The sequence below is a fragment of the Leuciscus leuciscus genome, assembly GCF_965113295.1.
Source record: "Leuciscus leuciscus genome assembly, chromosome: 1".
Lineage (NCBI taxonomy): Eukaryota > Metazoa > Chordata > Actinopteri > Cypriniformes > Leuciscidae > Leuciscus > Leuciscus leuciscus.
The window spans coordinates 54270011-54294318 of NC_138725.1; the positions used below are offsets into that span (position 1 = coordinate 54270011).

The following is a 24308-nucleotide window of genomic DNA, read 5'->3' on the forward strand; positions in this document are numbered from 1 at the left end:
GTATAATAATATATCATAAATGATAATCTGGATAATGAACATTCAGTTTTAGGGCAGATGATGTTGAATATTTGTGTAATATTTTAAAGAAATGCCAATAAACAAGAACGCAACTGATAGACAGCACAAAACTGTATAATATAACAATGCAATTCAATTGAATTTGAGAACCTGTTTGCAGCAGATTTCAGTTAGTGTACACTACTTTTACAAGTAAGGCAAAAAAACAAACAAAAAAACATTTAAAATATATTTACATAAATTATGTAGGAACTTGTATGGTATAAATTACTGACCTGTTTACATGTACAAAATCTCCATTATTTTATCACATATCAATATGCTACAATTCTCATTAAGTACGCTTACATGGACAGTTATAATCAAGCAAAAGTCCATGTAAATGTACTTACTGATCTAGTGCCCAGTCGTAGCCATGGATTCACTGCATTGATCAAATCTCTTAAATAAATTTAGAAAAAGGCACATAGATGTTTCACATATTGTGGTGCTGGTCTCATATAGGTTCTGATACCATGGAATGCTGTGAAAATCCATTGTAAAATCCATTGTGATTTTTTTATGTTCTGTTTCAAAGTTGTACACTTCCATATCATTAAGTCTAATTACTAGAAGGAAACTTCATAGTAAACTCAGACATTAAGACAAATTGATAGACTCAAATAGATTTTTTGAGCAACAAATTGAACAGATCTCAGGGTGGCAGGTACATTAATAAAAAATTTCCAGCTGACACCAATCACAAGTTTACAAGTAGCTGATCTCCAGAGAAGCGTTCTTTTCCACCGGTTCTTCTGGCAGTGTTTTCACATTCCCATTTTTGGCCCCATTCAGCAAGGTTGCAGCAAGCCCAAATCCCGGTCCTTTACCAACAGCATCCCCACCCGTGCCTCTCCTGTCTGGCGTACACGTCTCAGAAACCCCTGTACCCGAGGGTCGCTCTAAGAATAGGGCTCGGGTACTTTCAGGGTGTCCGCTTCCGTTTCCATTCTGAGTAATCCTGCAAATTTCCGTCATCTCTGTCACTTCCTCCCTGTCGTCTTTTTCCTCCTCATCCTCTTCATCTCTCACTGCTCTTCTTAGGCTTTCCCTGGGCATCAGCACTCTTCTTCGTTCCTCCCGACGCTGCTGCTGCTGCTCGGTGGGCTCATGGTTCTCGACCCTTCGAGATGAGCGGCATAGGGCCTTCCGGAAACCCCGCTTGAAGTTGTCCGAAAGGAAGCCATAAACTATAGGGTTGGCGCAACTATTAGCATAAGAAAGTACCACTACAAATAGATGCAGCCCCTGCGGCTCGTCACGGAGCGATTCCACCAGGTTTATGATGTTGAGGGCGTAAAACGGCATCCAGCAAAAAACAAACACAGCCACCACTATCACCACCATTCGTGTGACCTTTCGCTCCGACTTGCGGCGTTTGGTTGACGTGGCATGAACCTTCTTTCCCGAGCTGCGGATCTTGATCACAATGAGGAGATAGCACATGCAGATGACTAGCAAGGGAAAGAAAAAGCCTACTGTGGAGGTGTAAATGATAAATGCTGCTCCCCAGATGTTGGCTGGCTCTGGCCATATGATATTGCAGATTCCTCCTTCCCGTTGCACGTTTGCAAAAATCACCACAGGCAAGACCACCAAAAAGGAGACAGCCCAGATTGTACCATTCACAGCCTTGGCCACCTGCGGTCGCCTCCATTTAGAGGACCGAATAGGATGAACCACGGCCAGGTAGCGATCGATGCTCATTACTGTAAGGCAGAAAATGCTGGTAAACTGGTTAATGCCGTCGACGGTCATGACCAACCTGCACGTGAATGAGCCAAAAGGCCACGAGTGCATGGCATTCTGCACGGCGAGGAATGGAAGGCCCAGCATGAAGAGCTCATCGGCTATAGCTAGATTCAGGATGTAGATGTTGGTCACCGACTCCGTCTTGGAGTAGTGCAGGACGATGTGAATGACCAGAGAGTTTCCTCCCAGGCCGACGACGCAGACGATTATGTAAATGAGAGGGATGAGGATTCCTGCCATGCTTGTTCCTGCTCGGTTCTCCGGATCTGTCTCATTGGTGCAGTTTGAAGAATTGAGGAAACAGTTGTCATTGAGAACGCTCTCGTTAAAGAGGAAACCAGGAATGGAGCTGTTGCCCCATAAGCCCAGCGCAGCAGAGGCGTCTGTTGAGGTCAGCTCCATCTCACCCTCTTGCCGTCACTGCCTTCAGCTGGGGGCCATTGTCCTGCACAGAGAACAACCACAAACTATCATTTCTCTCTCAATGCACTCTCACATTCAATAAATGCATAATCTACAGACAAAAGCACCATTGTTAGAAAGTTTGTTTCACACTGTTTTTGCAAATCTGAATATAGCTTACTAAGTGAAAAAATACAATACTAGATCAGTGGTTCTCAACATTTCTGACCTCAAGACCCAAGACAATATTCAAAGGACCACGTTTATTTGATGCCAAACACAAAATGATGCCGTTTGAAATTTCATTTAAACATGAAATCTGTTTTGAGATTTAAACTTTTGTAAAAAAAAAAAAATTAATAGTTTAATAGTTACTATTATTTGTCTTTTTTTTATTATATTTTATGTTTAATTATATTTTATGAGAAAATGTGAAATATTAGGGGGGAATGCAAGATTGCTGCAAAGGAGACCTAAAATAAGCAAGACCAGACAGGATTAAATTCATTGTAAGCAGGGAACATGTGTACAGTCAGAAAAATGTGTGCAGTCAGAAAAATATGGAATTTGATTTATTTGAGTAATTTCCAGGTCTGGATAAGTATATGGATGTGAACGTGTGCCACTCAAATCGGCAACAACAATCAGCATTCATCTAAATCAGACTGTACTTTGTGTCCGATGTGTCAGAGGTGAATGTATGCAGTTTAAAAAGCTTTTTACGTTTCTTCACAGACCTCTGTGCTGCAGTGTGAAAAAAAGAGAGAGTGTGAAAAAATGAGTGGTGCATTTTCATCGGAGTAAGACATATGTTCAGATTACATGTTGAACACCTTAATTTTACAGGTTTTTATTTTTATTTGAATTAAATCAGATATATTACATAAAAAATATAATTTATTATTATTACTATAATTAAATATTATTGTATGTAATAATCATGGAAATGTAATTATATATTACCATATAATTCCAGGTTTTAGACTATACCTTTTAAGTTACTTTCCAAAGGTGCCCTGGTTGAGACCTACTGGACTAAACACTGGTCAAAATACATGAAAAGGGATTGCAGAGGACATTTCATCGTAAAAACACTCACATGGCTCACAGGGTTTTGGATGCTGTTATTTTGTCCCTTAGGCAATCAGGCATGCCAATTATCCAGTGTATGTGTGATGCTCAGTAGAGAAAAGTCTGCCTCAGCAGTACCTTGCTGAACCATTAAAATAGAAGCATCACAAAACATTAGCACTGCATAGACTTGAAATATGGAAAAACAAACAAGCACATTGACTATTAAATTCTAAAGCAAAGCATGATGGAACAGAAGCAAGGTTTGCTCTGGGAATAGTAATTTAAAACAACATTATTAAAATAGAATGAATGAATAAAGGGTGAGATATGCACTTCATGCCAGACAGGAAACAATTGCAATGATGGCAATGAGACTGACTCTGCAGGGATATTTGTGTTTGGTTTGTCTTGGTGTACATTCACTCTTCAGACAATTCAAACACTGCACTCCCACATGTGGCGTATGGACTACGGCTAATAATTGACATTTTATTAACAGTCATGCCCATGGGACTCAGAACTGACTGAGCAGATGATTAGAAGCCCATTCACAGTTGGTCAATGCACGTGGTGCATGTTTATTCTGATTTATACTGTCCTTGGTTTTCTTTAAAGGCTAGTTTCATCAAAAATGAAAATTCTCTAATCATTCACTCAAGAAAGAAATGCATACAGGTTTGGAACAGGATAGGTTGAGTAAATGACAGATTTTTTTATTTTTTTTATTTGCCCATATCATACTGTATAGTCTTTAACAGTAAGAGGTAAGATTAAGTTGGATCAGATGATGCACTTCCACACATCTTTGTTTGAAATAGAAAAGCCTGTTATGTTAGATATTCACTCCTGCCTCTCTCCATTTCTATTTAATCTCTCTCTCACCTTCCCAATTACAACTAGAAGCAGAGAATATATGGAAGATAAATTGACTCTGGACCACTGCAGCACTCATACAGAGAAACAGGTGAAAACATGCCGAGAAGAACTGCCATCATCATGCTCTATATTGAGGTTTAAAGTAATATAGGCTGCCATAAGTTAAGTTTATACATAAAATGGGAGACACATACCATCAAGAACTCACTGTATATCAGACAACATTTTTTAATAATTAAATTATTAAGCTAATTTTTGTTTTTAGAATTTAGAAATGTCTAAAATATGCATTGACAATTACTGTGCTTCATTCTTTGAATCTCCCTGCTATTGAAAACAGAAGATAGTATTTTGAAACCTTTCAGAATAAAGTCTTCTAATGATGTTGCATTATAATGAAAGCTAATTCATTATGAAAATATTTATAAAGAGTTACAAAGATTTGTCCCCCAAAACAGATAAAAGTAGTATTCAGTGCCATGTTGAAAATGAATGTAGAAAAGAATAAAAGTGCAAGTCAAACAAAGAGAATAATAAGTGAAAAGAGATAAAAGCAAGAGAAGAAAGGCTGTGATCTTTTAAGTCCCTGACATTCACACGGCTTCACGCGCGTAACCTTCATGATTAAATAGCTACCCACACCATCAAAAACATTTTCTGGCTCCAGTTTTGCCTAAAAAACTTCTCAGATGATCAAATGATTGATTTCATTAAGACGAAGTGTGCAAGCAGCGCTTTTTGCAGTATTTTAAAGTTAATTGAGTCTTTTAAAGTTACATGGATGAATTAGACATGAAGGCAGAAAAAAAAGAAGATTTATAATGACATTGCACCACAGGCTGATTTTGAAGCAAAGCAAAGAAACATTTTGTTTAAGCTTATATGTCCACCATTTATTGTCTATTTACATGATTTTAATTATATTGTTGAAATGGAGTGTGACAATCCATCAGACTCAGAAGTCAGAGTTATTTTTAGTAATTACTTGAAGGTGGAATTACTCGAACAAACAACAACAAACTTGTGCAGCCAATCAGCATTAGGGGGGCGTATGACGGTGGAGGAGAGAGAAGATTTGAGAGGGAGATTTGAAGAAAGACGGCAGAAATAGAGATGAGACACAATACAAAAGAGAAAAGCTCAGATTAAATCAATTTTGTGGTACCTTGTCATTCGTTCATCATCTGCACTTTATTTTTCGTGAAGCATTATTTTGGATTGTGTGCGTAACGGAGGCCAGCTAGTGAGAGTCAACCTGATGACTGCTAGGGAATGCTCTGTTTTTTAGCGTCATTGTTAGTGCACTCGCCTCGCATGCTGCCGATCAGGGTTCGAGATCGACTCGGTGCAGGGCGGTTAGGATTGGATGGTGAGTTTTGGAGGCGGAGCAATGAAGAGGGGTGTGTTTGTTTGGGTTCATTTCAAATATCAACAATGTTCAACAGCGTTTTTGAAATATCACTTACCCCACCTTTAAAGGCGGTATCAGTGATTTCAGGCCCTTTCCTAACGATCCGCTAGCTGCCCGCCCCATAAGCATGCCGTCAAAAAAACACGTCTCTGTAGGCAGCCTAGGCTCTGAGATCTGCACACAAAAACAAATGGTTTAGCCAAACACTCAAAACCAAAACCAATAGTGTTCCAACCAATCACCGACAGGGGGAGGGTGCTGTGAGGTTTTGTGCTCGTGCACGGCTGCACGCGAAGTCAGAGCTGAAGAAAAAGCTGGCTCAAAACCTCACAACACCCTCCCCCTGTCGGTGATTGGTTGGAACACTATTGGTTTTGAGTGTTTGGCTAAACCATTTGTTTTTGTGTGCAGATCTCAGAGCCTAGGCTGCCTACAGAGACGCGGTTTTTAGACGGCATGCTTATGGGGCGGGCAGCTAGCGGATCGTTAGGAAAGATTAGATGAATGTGATAAAAATATTTTTGGGCCTGAAATCACTGATACCATCTTTAACATGAGCTAAATATATAACACTTTTTTTTTTTTTTTTTTTTTTTTACTTAGGGAGGATACTTTTCTGAAAGGTTATGGACAATGGTGAGAGCAATGCATAATTCATCATTCAACACTGCCCATCTCCCTGTCCTTTTCTCCTCTCCTTCCATCTCATTGCTTTGTAGACAGAGACCTTCTCTGCTCAGAGAGGTCAGTATTGTTTAAACAAATGCTCACTTTTAATCTGTCTTCTCGCACCCACTGCCTCATAGGAGCCATTCATCCGGATGATTCAGTGGTCATATGGCATCAGGGCCGTGCAGAGACCTCTGGAGGGGCAGGTGCTCAAAGTATAAAAGGGGGCACGTGGAACAAGGCTTTAAATAGGGCTGTGCTCAAAATATCAATACAGCAATATGGATGATTCTGTATCGATACGGCAGCAAATGCATTGATGCAGTTTTGAAAAAGAAACAGAACAGAAAAGACAAATTTTACGTTTAAAAGTAAAAAAAAATTAAAAAAAAGAAGTATGTGCACCTATTAATAACTCTGGGATTAGAAACTGAAGTATCTTAAATTGTCCCAACCTGATGGCTTTTTCTTCTCTGTTATACAGAATAATAAAGAACAGCTGTAAACTGTGTAGGACAAAATCAACGTGGCCCATGTTTCGTTCAGTACAGTACAGTTTTATTTAATGCCATGTCAGCATCCGTGGCTACTTTCATGGCATAAACTGATTTACAAAAATACAAGTTACATTTATACAATGGAAATAAAAACAAAGCAAACAGAAAAAAATACAGCAATTAATACTTTACAATATTTTTAACATTAATTATGGTACCTGTTCTGGTAAATGCTTACTAAAGTCCTTAAGTGAGTTTGCTGCCTTTGCTGTTGTTGTTGTTACTGCTGCTGCTGCTGATGATGATGATGATGATGATGATGATGATGATGATGATGATACTGCTGGAGCTGATCTGAGACTGTAGACATTAAAAAAAACATATAGGGGATATATTAGCTGATTAAACTATTTTTATGTGACCATGACAAGATGTAAAGATTGCTGACAGTGTTTAGAGCTGGCTCACTAGCTCACTGACCTGCTGTAAAGCTGCAGACTCTGCCCAGGCTGCTAGAGGAGATGTTCACAGAGGCTGCTGCACACAACAAAACATAAGATACTGGTAAGCCTTACCAGTGTTGTGATCATTTTTAAGGCACTCTACGTTTTTTAAATAAATATTGTAATAATAATAGTTTAAAGTATAAATAACATAAAAAGACCAGACCCCTCGACGCCCGTGAAACTTTTCTCCCTAAACAGCAAGCTAACGTAACTTCTACACTACAGCCAAACAGTTACACACAGCAATCAAACAACATTTATGCATGCTCTCTTCACGTCGTTCTAGTAAAATAATAATAATAAGTAAACAAACAAACATCAAAAGCACTTCGCTGAGAATGAAACACCACTTACCAGCAGCCGCAGAGTTGAAGATATCCTCTGGTAGTGCGCGTAGCCGCGCGAAATTAAAAAAATGCGCGTGCAGCGTGAGGAATCGTCCCGGTTGAGTTCGTCAGGTGAAAGGTCATCATGTGGGTCATTTTATTTACGGCTAAATTATTATTTGTTAATTTTACTAATAGTTAGATTGGGCAGGCATCCACAAAAGGGCCTTTAATTACAAAAAAAGGAGAGGAAATTTTGCTTTGACAAAAGGGCACTTTGGGCACCAAGGGGCAAAAGGGCAGGTGCTCGAGCACCCAACGCCCCCCCCCCCCCCCCCCCCCCCCTCCCCCTCCCCCCCCCCCTCCCCCTCCCCCTCCCCCTCTGCACGTGCCTGTATGGCATTCATCTGATCATTTGGCATTTTCTCCTGGGACAATTGCTAAGAACAATGGCATTCGTACACTTCCCCCTCCCCCAGCACCAGCAGAAAAAAAACACCAAATGAAAGAGACAATCTTATCTTGTCTTTTTGTTTAATTTGTTTCGAGAGATGCTTGACTCAATGCACTAGGGCTGTTAATATAAATTTCACAATTAACTAATTGCATTGTCAATTACAGCATTCCATTAACATCTACTCCCATTATACCAAAACGTTTTATTTACAGCGTGTTTACTACCAATCACAGACATCTGCGTTGTATGTATGAATTTGATAGCCAATTAATCGAAACTTTAAGCCTATCAGTAATGACAACTGATTATAATAAGTGTGTTTTAAGCAGTCTGATCCATAGATGCATGATTAAAGTTTTACTTTCCATAAATTTAGAGCTGAACATCAGCTGACATGAGGAGCCCAGAAATGATTATTCCACTGATTAGAGCAGGAGAATACATTATGTAATGAACTTAAAAATTATTCTAATGACCTTTAAGGCACTGATTCAGAGTGAAATAACCTTAGACAGTTTTACTGCAGCTGCTGTTTTTAGCAAAGGTGTAGAGAGATCATCTAATCACAGATTTCAAGAGTGCTGACAGCTTAGTTAATTGCAGATTTTAAGAGGGGTTGAGATGAAAGACAGGGGGTCTAACAACGGTGTACAAACGAAGTGAAAAGCATTGGTAGTAATTTGATTTGATCCATGTTACATGTGCCACTAGCTTGCAAAGCTGATCATGTAATACCCAATGAAACTGCAAGTGTTCCTGAGACTGCAGAACGTGGTGCATGTACTGTGGTCTCAAACGGTCACATGAAACTTGCAGCTTTACTGATTATAATGGGATAGAATCATAAAAAATGCCATTACCACCTACAATAAATATTTAATTGCAAATATTGAAATTAACATTTGCAATTACAAGGAGAAGAATATTAATTCCATAACCGTGCAGCCTCCATGTTCTGAATGACTTTTGATCTTTTTCAACGTTTATCAGACTTCTTTATCAGACTTCAAATGGACACCGTATGCTCTATTGTATTTGATAACAACATGCTCCACGTGAGAAAATCCAATCACTGTCTATTCGTTTTTTTGCCCTCTGATTTTATGGAAGGTATGAGTGGGCCATCTTTGATGTCAGTTTTGCCAGTATTTGCACTGAAAGTATCTCTATCTCTCTCTCTCTCTCTCTCTCTCTCTCTCAACACGCTGTGCTTCTTCTGTTTGTTATTTGTTTGTTTTTGTTGTTTTGCAAGTAATGTCTGCTACATAAGTCACCAAGTACACTATGGCGTTTTATTTTAAGTCATTGACTAATTTCAACAAATCTTTTCAGATAGACTAAAAAAGATTCTAAAAGTGCCATTTAAAAATAAACATTAAATCACACGTATTACAATGTGCAATAGAAAGCGAAACCAATTTGTTGTGAACTTTTCTGTCACCATTTTTCAGTTCAGACAATCACTTTAACGATTAAATATGCTCTAAGCAACTTAACGCAAGCATACGCAAGATTACATTTGCAGTCAACGTAACTCAGCAAAAAAAGAATGGTGTAGAATTACATAACCTCTGTTTTGGGAATTGTTGTAGTTCATTGCTGACATTTGTGAGGATTTGATTGCCCAAATAAAATGGATATAAATTAACCTAGACAGAGAACAACAGATATGACTCATTTATGCGGGTTTGAATTGATTTCAAATGAATTACTTAGCAGGAATTTATCAGCTGAACTAATGTTTTACGACCATAACAGCCTAATTAACATCAACAACAAAATAACTGCATGGACATATTAAATCAACCACAAAATGATCTGTGTGTCCCTGTCAAATGATGTCCTTTATTAATTTGTTTATTGTTTAGGACATAAATGTCTGTAGTGAATGTGATATGATATGGAGATTATGATCATCATTACTGCCTAGAAGTACAATTCAACTAGAGACTCACTAGATCTTTATCATGGAAATAACTTGATGTGGCCTTTGCATGTTACATGTTATGGTGGTCTGTGAAGTGGGTGTCCCATTTGACAGGTTATGAGTCATAAGCAAGCTGCACTTTTGCTGACCCTGCCCTATGGACTCCAGACTCTCCGGCATTAGCTCAACAAAGTGTCTCTCAGAGCAGGACTACAAGGGATGCATTTGAGATAGGGCCAATATGTTGTTGTAAAGAAGTTATATTGTTTAGTCAGACAGAAAAAAAAAAAAAAAATACAGAAACTACTGATCTGAAAACGGAAACATTGGCGTGGAAACTTGCTGCGTCCATGTAAACATGATCAGTTAACATTTGTTTCCTAGTTTTGCATACATGTACAATGTGACAATTAAAATATTTACAAATATTTCCATTTGCATTTTTCCTAGAAGTGAAATCTCTGCTGGATACTACCTCATTAATAAAGAACATTTCCAATTCCCAAACAGATGCACATGCATTAAACAGACAGTGAGAGACTAACACAACATCTCATATTGTAGGATACAAATGAGCTTCTATTAAGTTTGAAATAGGTTTGATAGTTATTTTGATGTCTTTTGTCACGTTATGCATAAACTTTACAACAATATTGCATTGATCAACACTGGAATATGCAAAATTACAGCACACTGGGTTATTTTCTATCCACCTTCTTTTTAAATGTAATTTTTAGAATTACTTTTAACATGCATACCACTTGTTTATAGTGTAAGGCCTGCCCAATCGGTCTAACGACAGTTTCCGATAAGCAGGTGAAGGTCACATGTGTTACTGTTTTTTCCGCGTGGCAAAGTAATTTGATTCTAATTAAGCTTTTATCTGACTCCATTTTATCATCACCTCGAATTTAGGTTAGAATGCCAATTTGTTATATAATAGTTTAGCAATACATTTGATTGTTCAATTTAACTCTTTACTCTTATTAATCATTCATTCAGTCGCACAGGGTCCTTGCACCGGCTGCCAATATATTATGCGGGCCCACGATCACAAACTCACCAGCTTCAGGTCACTAAACAGAGGTAATTGGCTAATACCTTAGATGGTCACATTCATGTTACTTAATCTAAGATATTTTTGTATAGCCTCCCTTGGTTTGTATACACTTGAATTAAAGTAACATTTTCTTTAGACAGAGGTCATGACCACTGCTACAGATATAAGCCGACCAATATACTTCTCTGATAGTAGCTTTAGTTTGGTCATGCCATGGTTTCCCACGTACACTTGACTATAGTAACATTACATTAAACAGGTAAGACTCACCCTATTTAGGTTGGTCAATGAGCAGTTTTCTGTCCTAAACGGAAATTCCCTTTTAGTCTTTACAAAACTAAGTACACTTGAATTAGTGCCAAATATTAGCCGGAACTCTAAAATCGCAAGTGGTGTGCCCTATGTTCCACTCAAAACTGGATGTTAGTCCGTTACTAATCTGACGCATATTTGCGGTAACATTGGATACAATGTAATCTACTGAAGTTAATAATTTCAGAGCAAATCAGAATAAAATCAAATGTAACAATTTATTATGTCAGGTAAATGTATCATGCCAATTTCATAATCCGTTCAAAGATAATAAATACAATAACATCAAATGCTCAGAGATAAAGAGTAAAAGATGTACCTTACTCAATAAATTCATAATGCATTATGGGCCGATCTCATTACAAATCTGAGACATTCCAAATTATACCAAACATGTATAGTGTTGTATGCTAATTGTTCACATTAAACCATATAGATTTTTGGGTGAATTTCAGGTGATCTCAGCATGAGAGAGAGAAGGAACGGTGGAATGGGGGGTCAAGGGAAAGAGATGTAGATTAGGATGATGCTTAGGTGAGACTTGCGTCTCAAATGGTGATGCTAATTTCACAAGAGAGAGTTCAAATGTTAAAGTCTTCTCAGGGAGTGGTTGTTCCTCAACCAGACTGCCCGGCATTTTCTAACTTCTCAAGTCTTGCAGTAGCAAAAATGGTTTACTGCACTTTGTTATTCTTATTTATTTACCTATAGCAGCTAATGAATCGGAAGTCTCACACATTCACAAAAAATAGCTTGCATGTCGCAAAATAAAGTGGAAACACCTGTCATTTTATTTGAACAAAATGTAATTATTTATTAAATTGTTGGAGACTAAACTATGTCTTATGCATGCAACACCAATTGAAGAAATAAGCTAATGCAATGTCTAAAACGTTAATTTAAAAACCCTCTTACTTCATGCTGTCTTCTTGAGATAAAAAATAATGGTTACACTTTATTTGAAGGTGTCCATGTTACAGTGTAATTATGCATTTAAGTACTGAGTAATAATAATTAACTACATGTACTTACTATAGGATTAGATTTAGGATGAGGGTTTGGTTTAGGGTTAGTTGCATGTAATTATGCAAAGTTTATAGTTATTACTATAATAACTACATGCAACAAGGACACTGTAAAAAAAATAAAAGTGTTACCAAAAGAATAAAAAAAATAAATAAAGAATAATTCATTACATGAAAAGAATGGTAATGAGAAATGGACCCAGTTACAGAGATGTGATCTCTCTACAGTGAAAAACAGGACTGCTGAAAAAAGTCTGATAAATATTACTAAAGATCGCCTATGAATGTTTTATAAACATCTGCTCTGTGGTGTCACCTTTGTGTCCCTGTGCAATACGTTCTGTTTGAAATATTCTTCTCAATCTCCATAGTGTTCCCATCAGCTAATCAGATCACTGGCCCTTGCTGCGCATATCAGCCGTAAATCTGCTCTCTGGTGAAGTTTCCCAGATTCAATCACATAAGACTATTTAGTTGTACACATTCGTCTCATAGATGAAACATGTTAAGATTTTTGAGCCCTAGAACTGCAATTATAAACCTAAGATGAGAAGGATGATTTTACTTGTGTTAAATGTCAGACCATGCGCTCTCTGTTTCTTTTCTCTGTGTCAAGGGACAATACATAGGTACCGTAATTAGTGTTTTCATGTGGGCATTACTTATTTAAAAAAAATTGCACACTCAAAGAGACCATTCTAATGCTATTTAGACTGCTGATGACATGATATGTTAAAATACCGGGTTCTGGCATTGTTATTGCACAGATGCATGCAAATCTACACTGTGTGTGTCATCACCACAGGCATGATTTTATTCATATTAAAGTAGATCACATAACACTTGTTGAAGGGTTGCAGCACATTTACAGCTGAAGTCTGTGTTTGTGCTGATGAACAGCAGGAGCCTTCCATCTGGGAACAATCTAGCCAGGAGGCCTTGAATTGTTAATAAATTCATGATCCAGGTGTCCTTAAAAGAAAAGTTTACCCCAAAATTGTAATTCTGTCATCATTTACTCACCTTACTAGACTAGACTCGACTTTACTTAAATAGAGACTGTCTGCCTTGCTGCTGGTTTGCGTCTGTAAGCTCTATATAGCTTTCTGTTTTGAATCTCTATTTACTATCATTACTTGTTGTTTATATTGCTAAATATAACCACCTCATCAACATATATTAGATATTGACTAATATTGCCTATCACATTAATCTGACATCGCTAGATTTTATCTAATCATTTCTCTGGCCCCCTTCCTGTTCGCCGAAGTGAGGAGATACTTAGTAGACTGTCCTCACTCAATGGCTGGCTGTCTAAGTGGTGTCCGCAAAATAAGATAGGGTTCATAGACAATTGGAAAAGTTTTTGGGGCAGACCTGACCTGTTGAAAAGAGATGGTATTCATCCCTCCTGGGATGGTGCTGCTCTTCTCTCTAGTAATATGGCACATAGTCTTAGAGCTCAAACATGAATTGGGGCTCAGGTCAGGAAGCAGACAGACTGGCTAAAATGACCGTCTGCTAGCTGTCTCACGTCACCAAGGTCAGATAAATCCCATCACATTAGTACTGGCTGCAGATAAAGTCCTAATTGTTGGTGATTTTAATATACTTGTAGATAACGGATTGGCAATTAGAGACATTCTGAACTCTATTGGAGTTAGACAACATGTGTCAGGACCCACAAATTGTCATAATCATACTTTAGATCTAATATTGTCACATGTGTTACAGCCTGAGCCTTGTGTGTTATTTGTATTTGGTGTTCATTCTATTTGTGCTGTTTTGGTTTATTTTCCATCTTCTGAGGTGAAGCTCCACCCCTGCACACCTGCTGCCTGTTTGGTAATGACGCTCTGGGTTGAATAAGACGAGAGAGCGTAAACATGAGAAGAAGGCTGGTGCGGTGATGTTACTACCTGTTCCTAACCATGTGGTCACGATGGTCACCGTTTAAGCACTTTTAATGAGCGTGGCGTGCACTGGAGGAGAAGGGCCCTGTGCGAGTCCTAATGTCCAGCCAGCTGGGGATAAGCTGTGTTTTGCTTGTGTTTCCTTTAATGTTTTTGTTGATCGATGTTTGTTTGTTTGTTTATTTTTCATTTGTTTATCTTAATTTACTTTATTTTGGGTTACAGTTTAGTTGATTTGATTCTTCTATCTGTTGCCTGCTGTTGCCGGTGGTACACGAGTCGTGCAGTTATACTAATAAACAGTTTAAACTGCCTTTTTTGTCTCGCGTATCCTTTTATGTTGCTTACCCCCTCCCTTAACAAGCATTTGAAAAGAGGGGTTCGTAACACATGGAATCAATGTTAATGCCGTTAAAATTCTGCAGAAGAGCGATGACATCTCAGATCATTATCTAGTCTTGTGTATACTCCATTTAGCCAAGGTTGCAAAGCCAACTCTGTGTTACAAATATGTTAGAACTATCACTTCTGCCACTAAAGATTGCTTTATTAATAATATTCCTGATCAGTTTCATCTCCTCAGCATCCCAGATAGCTTAGAAGAACTCGATATTGCGACAGAAACTTTTGACTCTCTCTTTTCCAGCACTTTAGACACAGTTGCTCCTTTGCGCTTAAAGAAGATTAAAGAAAATAGTCCAACGCCATAGTACAATGAGCACACTCGGACCCTTAAGAGAGCAGCCAGAAAAATGGAGCGCAACTGGAAGAAAACAAAACTAGACGTTTTTCGAATTTCGTGGAGAGAGAGCACAATTGCGTAGAGAAAGGCCTTAAAAACTGCTAGATCTGCTTATTTTTCGACTCTCTTAGAAGAAAACAAACACATTTATTTGATACAATAGCTAAATTAACAAGAAAAAGCTTGTACTTCTAAAGTTCCAAAGACCATAGCAGTAATGACTTTGAACTTCTTTACTTTCAAGATTGATAATATTAAAGAGAAAATTATAACTATGCAACTGTCTACAACAGTATCACATCAGGCAGTGCATTGTAGTGTCCCTGAGGAAAAGGTCCATTCATTTGTTGCAATAGGAGAGGAAGAATTGTCTAAACTCGTTAAATCATCTAAATCAACAACATGTATTTTATACAGACTAAGATACTGGAAGAAATTCTTCCAGAGGTCATAGATCCTCTTCTTAATATTATTTATTCATCTTTGTCACTAGGATATGTACCGGAAACTTTTAAGCTGCGTATATTATTAAACCTCTTGTTAAAAAAAACTTGATCCTAGAGAATGAGTCAATTACCTGGCCGATCTCAAATCTACCCTTTTTGTCAGGTATTCTAGAAAAAGCAGTATCCTCACAACTACATTCCTTATTAGAAAGAATGGAATCTGCGAGGATTTCTAGTCAGAATTTAGACCGTATCATAGTACTGAGACTGCTCTCATTAGAATTACAAATGATATGCTCTTATCATCTGATCGTGGTTGTATCTCTATTAGTGTTACTCGATCTTAGTGCTGCATTTGATACCATTGACCACAACATTCTTTTAAATAGACTCGAAAATTATGTTGGCATTAGTGGAATTGCATTAGCATGGTTTAAATCGTACGTATCTGACCGTTATCAGTTTGTAGCAGTAAATTAAGAGATGTCTTGTTTATCATAAGTTCAATATGGAGTACCACAAGGCTCAGTACTAGGACCATTGCTGTTCACCCTGTACATGCTACCCTAGGGAGATATCCTTAGGAAGCATGAGATTAGTTTTCACTGTTATGCTGACGATACTCAGCTCCATATCTCTTTACGCCCCAGCGAAACTTGCCAATTCAAGAAATTAACGGAATGAATAGCTGATATAAAAATTTGGATGACAAGTAATTTCCTATGACTTAATTCTGAAAAAAACTGAGTTTCTAATGATTGGACCAAAAACCTCTGCACGTACTAACCTAGAATACTGTCTAACAATTGATGGCTGCTCTGTCAAGTCTTCGTTGTCGGTTAGGAACCTGGGTGTGCTCTTTGATACCAATCTTTCATTTGAAAGCCACATTTCTAGCATCTGTAAAACCGCATTCTTCCATCTTAAAAATATATCTAAATTACGACATATGCTTTCAATGAAAAATGCGGAACAATTAGATCATGCGTTCATGACCTCAAGGCTAGATTATTGTAATGCTCTTATGGGTGGTTGCCCTGCATGCATAATAAACAAACTACATCTGGTCCAAAACGGAGCAGCTCGAGTTCTTACTAGAACCAGTAAGTATGACCATATTAGCCCGGTTCTGTCAACACTGAATTGGCTCCCTATTAAACATTGTATACATTTTTAAATATTGCTGATTACTTACAAAGTACTAAATGGTTTAGCTCCCCAGTCCTTGAGCGAGCACTTAACGCATTATAGTCCTTCATGTCTATTGCATTCTCAAATTCTGGCCAGTTGATAATCTCTAGAATATCAAAATCGACTGCTGGCACCTAAGTTTAGTACCTAAACTCTGGAACAGTCTTCCTAACATTGTCCGGGAAGCAGACACACTCTGTCAGTTTAAATCTAGACTAAAAACACATCTCTTTAACCTGGCATACACATAGAAAATTATACATTCCTATTATTCAAATCAGTTAAATGATTATTAGGCTGCATAAATTAGGTCAGCCAGAACCGGGAACACTTCCTATAACACCCGATGTACTTGTTACATCATAAGAAGAATGGCATCTACGCTAATATTAGTCTTTCTGCTTATTCCGAGGTTTACTGTAATCAGCTAGATCCAGGCCGTACCCAGATCAGATGGTGGACCTGCTCATAGACACGACCACAACGCATGATGTAATCAGCCGGATCCGGGCCGTATGCAGACCAGATGGAGGACCTGCATCTAGACACGACCACAACGCATCCCTGAAGTATCAGCAGAGGTTGTGTCAACTAGACTCTCCCCTGTGAAGGCCTCATCGACACGACAGCCATCGGCACTGATCCTCAACAACCCGTCTCCATACCGGTGTGATGACTCCGATCTTTAACCAGATGGAACTGGATAATATTCTGATTGTTCCAATCCAACCTGCCTTCTGACCTATAATGCTGCCTGAATCATAATCATACACTGTTGGTTCGTTAGCCAGAGGAGAACTGGCCCCTGAGTGAGCCTGGTTTCTCCCAAGGTTTTTTCTCCATTCTGCCACCTGATGGAGTTTTGATTCCTTGCCACTGTCACCTTTTTCGTCTTTGTCGCCTTTTTCACCTTTGTTGCCATGGGCTTTTGGCTTGCTTAGTTGGGGACATTAAATTTAACATTACATTTAATATTCAAAAATAATATTGATCTGCCTGCATTGACACCATTATATGAGAACTGAACTGAGCTGGACGATGACATCATGGTTTACTCCAGAGCGACTATATGTATAAATTAACAACTTTTTTATAACAAAAATGAAACATCACTGAACTTACTGGACTATTTTCTTCTGGAAACAGACTTTGTTGCATTATTTTCCTGTTATCTCTGTAAAACTGTTTTGAAACAATCTGTATTGTAAAAAGCGCTATATAAATAAATGTGACTTGACCTGACTTGACTTGACCTTCATGTGATTTACTTGTTTTTCTTTAAGGATTCTTTTTTTACAGATTTTTATTGATTATCTACTTTTTATTATATAAGCAGAGCATTGTGAACAAAAACATGTCACTGTTTGTGTGTCATGTAAGATTTTCGAAAAAAGGCACATTTTGTGTTCCACAACAGCTCGTTAGTCATTCAGGTTTTGAATGACATGAGGGTGAGTAAATGAGGACATCATTTTCATTTTTGAGTGAACTAACCCTTTTAGTGAAAAAAACACGCAGTGTTACTATACTTTTTGGACAATGGATTTCTAGTATTTTTCCAGTTATTCGAATTGTCTAGAAATGGATTTTAAAGGCTATTTTATAAAGACTCAAACAGAGCAATTACTAGCGAATAATTTTTTTGCATGTTATTGAATATTGGGTAACACTAATAAGGTTCATTTGTTAACATTAGTTAACTACATTAGTTAACATGAACTAAGAATGAACAATCCTTCATCAACATTATTAATCTTAGTTATTATTAATTTCAACATTTACTAATACATTATTAAAACCAAAGGTTTTATTTGTTAACATTAGTTAATGCACTGTGAACTAAAATGAACAAACAATGAACAATTGTATTTGTATTAACTAACATTAACAAAGATTAATAAAAAACTGTAACAAAAGTTTTGTTCATTGTTCGTTCATTTTAGTTAATACATTAACTAATGTTAACTAATGAACCTTATTGTAAGGTGTTACCGAATATTGTGATGTGAATGTATTTGGTTTTGGTGGACTAGATCTACAACGCTGCTGCTGCAGAGCAAGTATGGACTTGCTACTGCTAATATATACACGGACATGCTGTTGCGAGCAAGTAAGATATGCTGTTGCTGCTGCATAAATAGACATACATAAATCCCTTAGCAGATCTAGCTGGGGGGTTTCTGAGGAACTATAGCAGCTTTTCCACCATCGGGCCCAACAATTCATGGATTTCATCAGGTCCCTTTCCACAGGTGTATTGATAAAGCACAATGCAGTCTGCATTCATAATCTAGGTGCTTGATTTTATACACCTGTGGAAAGGGACCTGATGAAACCCATGAATTCTGTTTGCTTAACCATTCCATTCCGTGCTAATCTAGCCCTTCCGGTACGGATATGGTTTCATTTTCCACTTTGGGGCCGATTACGAATCTCTTTGGAATGGAATACAAATGTGTAGTTCATTGACTTGGTAGCGCAAGAGTTTACAGACACTATGAGATGTCAATAGCGACCACGTTATGGAGGATGATCAGATGGTTCTTTTAATTTCATTATTCATTTGTGTTTACATTGCTCAAAGACTATTTAAATGTTGAGCAAGCTGCAATATCAATAATATCATTGGCTGCAAGATCAGAAGAGGCCAATCAGCTTGTGCCATGTAGTAATGATGTGATTGCTTGCAGATTGAATTTAAAGGACCTGTCAGCCTGTGCCCTCAAGAGTTTCATGACTGAACTAGATATTTTTTAAATTCCTACCCCAAAGCTGTAGTAACTGATTGTTAGCAGTCCTAAGAGAGATTATTTCACTCCCTGTAGGCTGGTTCAGTTAGATCTTATGGGCCACACATTCACTGTTCACGCCTGCCAGACTGTTTCTAAACTTGTCTCTCAGAGATTTGCGATCTCCACACAGAGCTCTGTAGCACCAACAAACAACACACTTATCTCCCCTGAAATGCTGCAGACTTAAAACACTAAAGACTGCAAAAGTCACACAGACCTCCTCAAACAAAAATTACTCCATATCACCAGATCAAATCCACCTGCTTACTTTGGCACCCTAAGCTGATCTGATTAGTTCCACCCTTGATAGCATCAGATATCTTGAACCTATCTGAAACACTCTCAGCCTTGAAGACATAGAAAGACATTCAATCACCTGGGCACAGTTGTGTTCTCTTTTAACGTCAAGAGCTGATGTCCTTGCGTTATTTTTACCACACACACACACACACACACACACACACACACACACACACACACACACACACACACACACACACACACACACACACACACACACACACACACACACACACACACACACACACACACACACACTTGTTATCGAAGTATAAGAACATTTTTGAATATCAGCCCTGCATTTAATCAGCCTCTCACAATTCAAAAGGAATGATGAACTTTGCCCACTGTCAGAAAATAGGAGATTAAGGTTGCATACCAGTACGCTAGCTAGAGAACGAAAAAGAGACAGAGAGACAAAAAGAAAGAGAAATTCATCATATATGACAGCAGCCATTTGATCCATGCATCACTACAGCACTGATCTGAATGTACTTTGTTACTCTTTGCTAGGGCTGCCAATCAATAAAAATCTTTAACTGAGTTAATTTAATTTATAATATATATTTATTTTAATATTTATATGTAAGATAAAACTTTACATTATTTTGCAAGATTAAAGCATTGAATAGGCATTACAAAAAGTAGCTTTACAGGCCAATATATTATTTGTTTTATTTCTATATCAATGAACATAAGCCTGTCCCTGGCCTATAGTAAGTTTAGATTGCTATGATGGGTCAGGGAGTATCATTAATGTTTCTATGCAGTTTTTGCAGTATAACTTATTAATAGCTAAATTAACATGTTCAATTGAAAGCCCTGCTTTTCACACTTTGGAAGCACATCTTTAAAAAAATCTCTGCCAGCAGAAAAATAAGTGGCAGATGTTTAGTGTGCTGGATTAACTTTCTATATGATAGATGGTAGTGTGTGCTGCATGTGGGTGGAACAGTTGGAGCAGTGTTAGGATGGAAAGAAGCATGTGATGAGACAATGCAGCCCTACTGTTACTCACACAGTAACACTCTCACTGAGAAAAGTTGAAAAGCTACTGACAGAGGCGCTGACATGTTCTGTGGGTAAAAATAAAACATAACACACTCGATGCACCCAGACATGTTTGTGAGAGTCAGCGGATCACAATGGATTACATCAGACCATGCAACATACAACAGTGCAAGAATGTGCAAATCTCCTGGTATTATAGAAACATGCCAAAAACGTATGCTCCACAGACTTGTGGAATGATGAACAGGTATCCCCGGAGAACATTTGATTTAAAAAGACAGGCTGTCAGCTAAAGGGGAAAAGGACTAGGAGCTGTTATATATAATTAGGTAGTGGACGGGGGCACATATTTATCACTCCCGTCCTTCCACTCTCACTCTGTCTCTCTCTCCCCCCATTATTTTTATTTTTATTTTTATTTTTTTCAATCAGTCTCTCTCTCTTTTATTCATGTAGAAGACGGACTACGGATATATACCCGCTTGGCGGCCAGGCAAAACCACAAAATGACATCTTTATCCACAACTAACTAATTAACAGGACAGAAGACTATAAAGTAGCAATAAACATTTGCAATGCTAAGATTTGGAATTATCAGTCTGTGAAAGATCATGGTCAAGATGTTCTCAAATGGCTTCATGTAAGCAGAGCCAGCTAGTTCACCAGTTACATTATGTAGGCTGTTAAAACTGACACATCTTGAATGAGAATCGAACAGACTGGTTCTCTTGGCTCACTGGCCAGTATGCCTGCCTTAGCAGGCTTCTTCTGTGAACATAGACATGAGTTGCATTTTCTCCTAGAGCAAAAGGTGCGATTTACTTTGCTTACACTCAGTGGGTTTTTGAGTCCGGGCTTCTGTTACTCTATTAGTATTAGTAATGCAGCTCAATGCAAGACTCAACCTCATATGTGACCCTGGATCACAAAACCAGTCTTAAAGGACAAGTTCGGTATTTTACACTTAAAGCCCTGTTTTCAGATCGTTTCTGATGAAATACAATGGTTAAGATTGAAATTTGGACAAATGCTGCTGGCCCGAGAATTTTCAGTTTCTGTGGTAGCACGGATATCGCACGGGTATATTTGTGGCAATAGCCAACAAAACATTGTATGGGTCAAAATTGTCGATTTTTCTTTTATGCCAAAAATCATCAGGATATTAAGTAAAGATCATGATCCATGAAGATATTTTGTAAATTTCCCACCTTAAATATATATAAAAAATATTTTTGTGAGTGGATGCAGCACAATCGCCAATAGAAATGGACAATTTAAAGGCGATTTTCTCAATATTTCGATTTTTCTGCACGCTCAGATTCCAGATTTTAAAATAGTTTTATCTAGGCCAAATATTGTCATATCCTAACAAATCATACATCAATGGAAAGATTATGTATTCAGCTTTCAGATGATGTATAAATCTCAAAAAAAAAAAAAAAATACCCATAAGACTGATTTTGTGGTCCAGGGTCACATATGTATTCTCATATTCAGGATTGGAATTTAAGGATATGGTTCCACGAATATGGTTGTCACATTACTTTTTAAGCATTAAAGGCACAAAGACAATGTTTTTTTTGTTTTGTTTTTACAGCATGAAGTGTAAAGAGAAAATGAAATGACATTTTTCTTATTTTTTTTCACAAATTGTTGTATTGTCTGCTCTCATCAAGCTAAACCATATTACTGTAGTAAAAAAAAAAAAGATTAAACAATTTTTTTTTGATCAATTAGCAAATACAAGTTTATCAATTACTACAAACCAAATGTTGCTAAATCAGATACTAAGTGAAAGCTTATTTACACAAAATTTGCAACCTTGTTATTCTTTTTTTTATTCTAATTTTGCTGTTCATTTAATACTTTTGCAAGAATGTAAAAAAAAAACCTGTATTTAGACATATTGATAACTCCATAGAAAGTGAATAGAACATAGTAAACAGATTTGTACTAATCATTTATTGAGAAAACGTAATATATATATATATATATATATATATATATGTATAATATATATATATATATATATATGTATAATATATATATATATATATATATATATATATATATATATATATATATATATATATATATATATATAGAGAGAGAGAGAGAGAGAGAGAGAGAGAGAGAGAGATGTGGAAAGGGTACAAATAATGTGTTTCTAAATTGACTACTAACTAATTGCATACCGAATTTATAGGTCATGAAAACATCTGAATAAGCAAAACTGGATAAAGAATTAGCATGTTTTTCACACCATGAAGGAGCAATGATCATGTCACTGAAATCCCTTGCACATTAAAAAACAGTATGAATATTTACAAAGTATTTGCATAGCCCATAATAATCATTGCCCACAAGGCAGTTGCTACAATATGAATCGAAGACTTTACTAAGATGTTACCAAGTAACATTAACGCTCTAATAACACGAAGTAATTACTGTAAATAGCACCTGCGCTTCACCTGTCTTTCTAATATCCCTTTCACACTGACTGGGAAAACAACGCTGTTTACTGCAGCACGAATGAGCCCTGAAGTAGCCTAGAATCTACCACACAGCACTTATCTACATTAGCCTAATATTTATAACAAAGTATTATTTTAAATCATTTTAAATGGGATGAAAACCCATAACTCTATATATCCGGACCAAAAATTATGAGCAAATCCCCAAAATTGCTCTTTGCAAAGTTTCCTACCTTAAAACAAGATTTGTCGGCCAACTTGGTCCTTACAATTGGTTAAAATGACAAACTGAAGACTCTTCGTGGAGATATTTTTCAACTTAATTCACAGGTTAAATCGTTTTTCCTGGACAAGCTGTTGGTTGCGCACTCCGGAGATGCCGCAGGAAAAGCGCGTGGTGGCTTGACTCGGCGAGAGAGCGAGCGAGCGAGAGAGAGAGAGAGAGAGAGAAACTCATATGTGGAGTCCTGAACAATCGTCAATGCTCCATCACTCCTCTGTAACCAGGTAACGGCTCTTCCGCAATCACACGCAAAAGGTAGGCGTTGATATAAATCACTCCGGTACCCGTCAGCTTGTGTGTGTGTGTGTGTGTGTGTGTGTGCGTGCGCGAGGTTTGTTCGTTGTTGGTTTTAAACTACAAGTGCACGGCGTGTTCGCACGAAAAAAAAAAAAAAAAAAAAAAATCATTAGGGTACAATACTGCTGGACAGATTATTTCCGAATAATGATCCCAGATGAGAATAAGCGTCATTTGTTCGCTTCAGGGAAGGGCACATTGTTGATATTTAGTTTGATAGACCAATATGACATCATTAAGTAGCCTAAACTTTTGAGTAGCCTACTAATGAGCACGTTTACATGCACATCATTTTCACATCACAACAGTTTTGAATACGGTTTACATGTACATTACACAAAATCTGTCAAAAATATACCCATTAAAACAGATTGCCATTACAGATAAAGCAAAAAAGGCCATGTGCCTTTTTTGTATAATTTTTTGGGACATTAACATCTTATTCTCAATTGATCTTATTTTAACTTAATTTTGAGTGTCAGAGATTCAGCCACTCCATCAGCTC

General features: G+C 37.5%; 1 protein-coding gene across 1 annotated transcript; it reads right to left on the minus strand.

Moving 5' to 3' along the window:
• Positions 1-119: 119 nt before the first annotated feature.
• Positions 120-24308, minus strand: LOC309478922 (somatostatin receptor 3). Its single transcript, XM_082142726.1, has 2 exons — positions 23457-24308; positions 120-2257 (listed from the first exon to the last, which is right to left on the minus strand). Exon 2 carries the CDS (start codon positions 2212-2214, stop codon positions 769-771), a length of 1446 nt encoding a protein of 481 aa, XP_081998852.1. The 5' UTR covers positions 2215-2257; positions 23457-24308; the 3' UTR covers positions 120-768.

Coding starts and splice junctions, on each gene's coding strand:
- LOC309478922 (XM_082142726.1), bottom strand. CDS start 2,214: ATGGAGCTGACCTCAACAGACGCCTCTGCTGCGCTGGGCTTATGGGGC.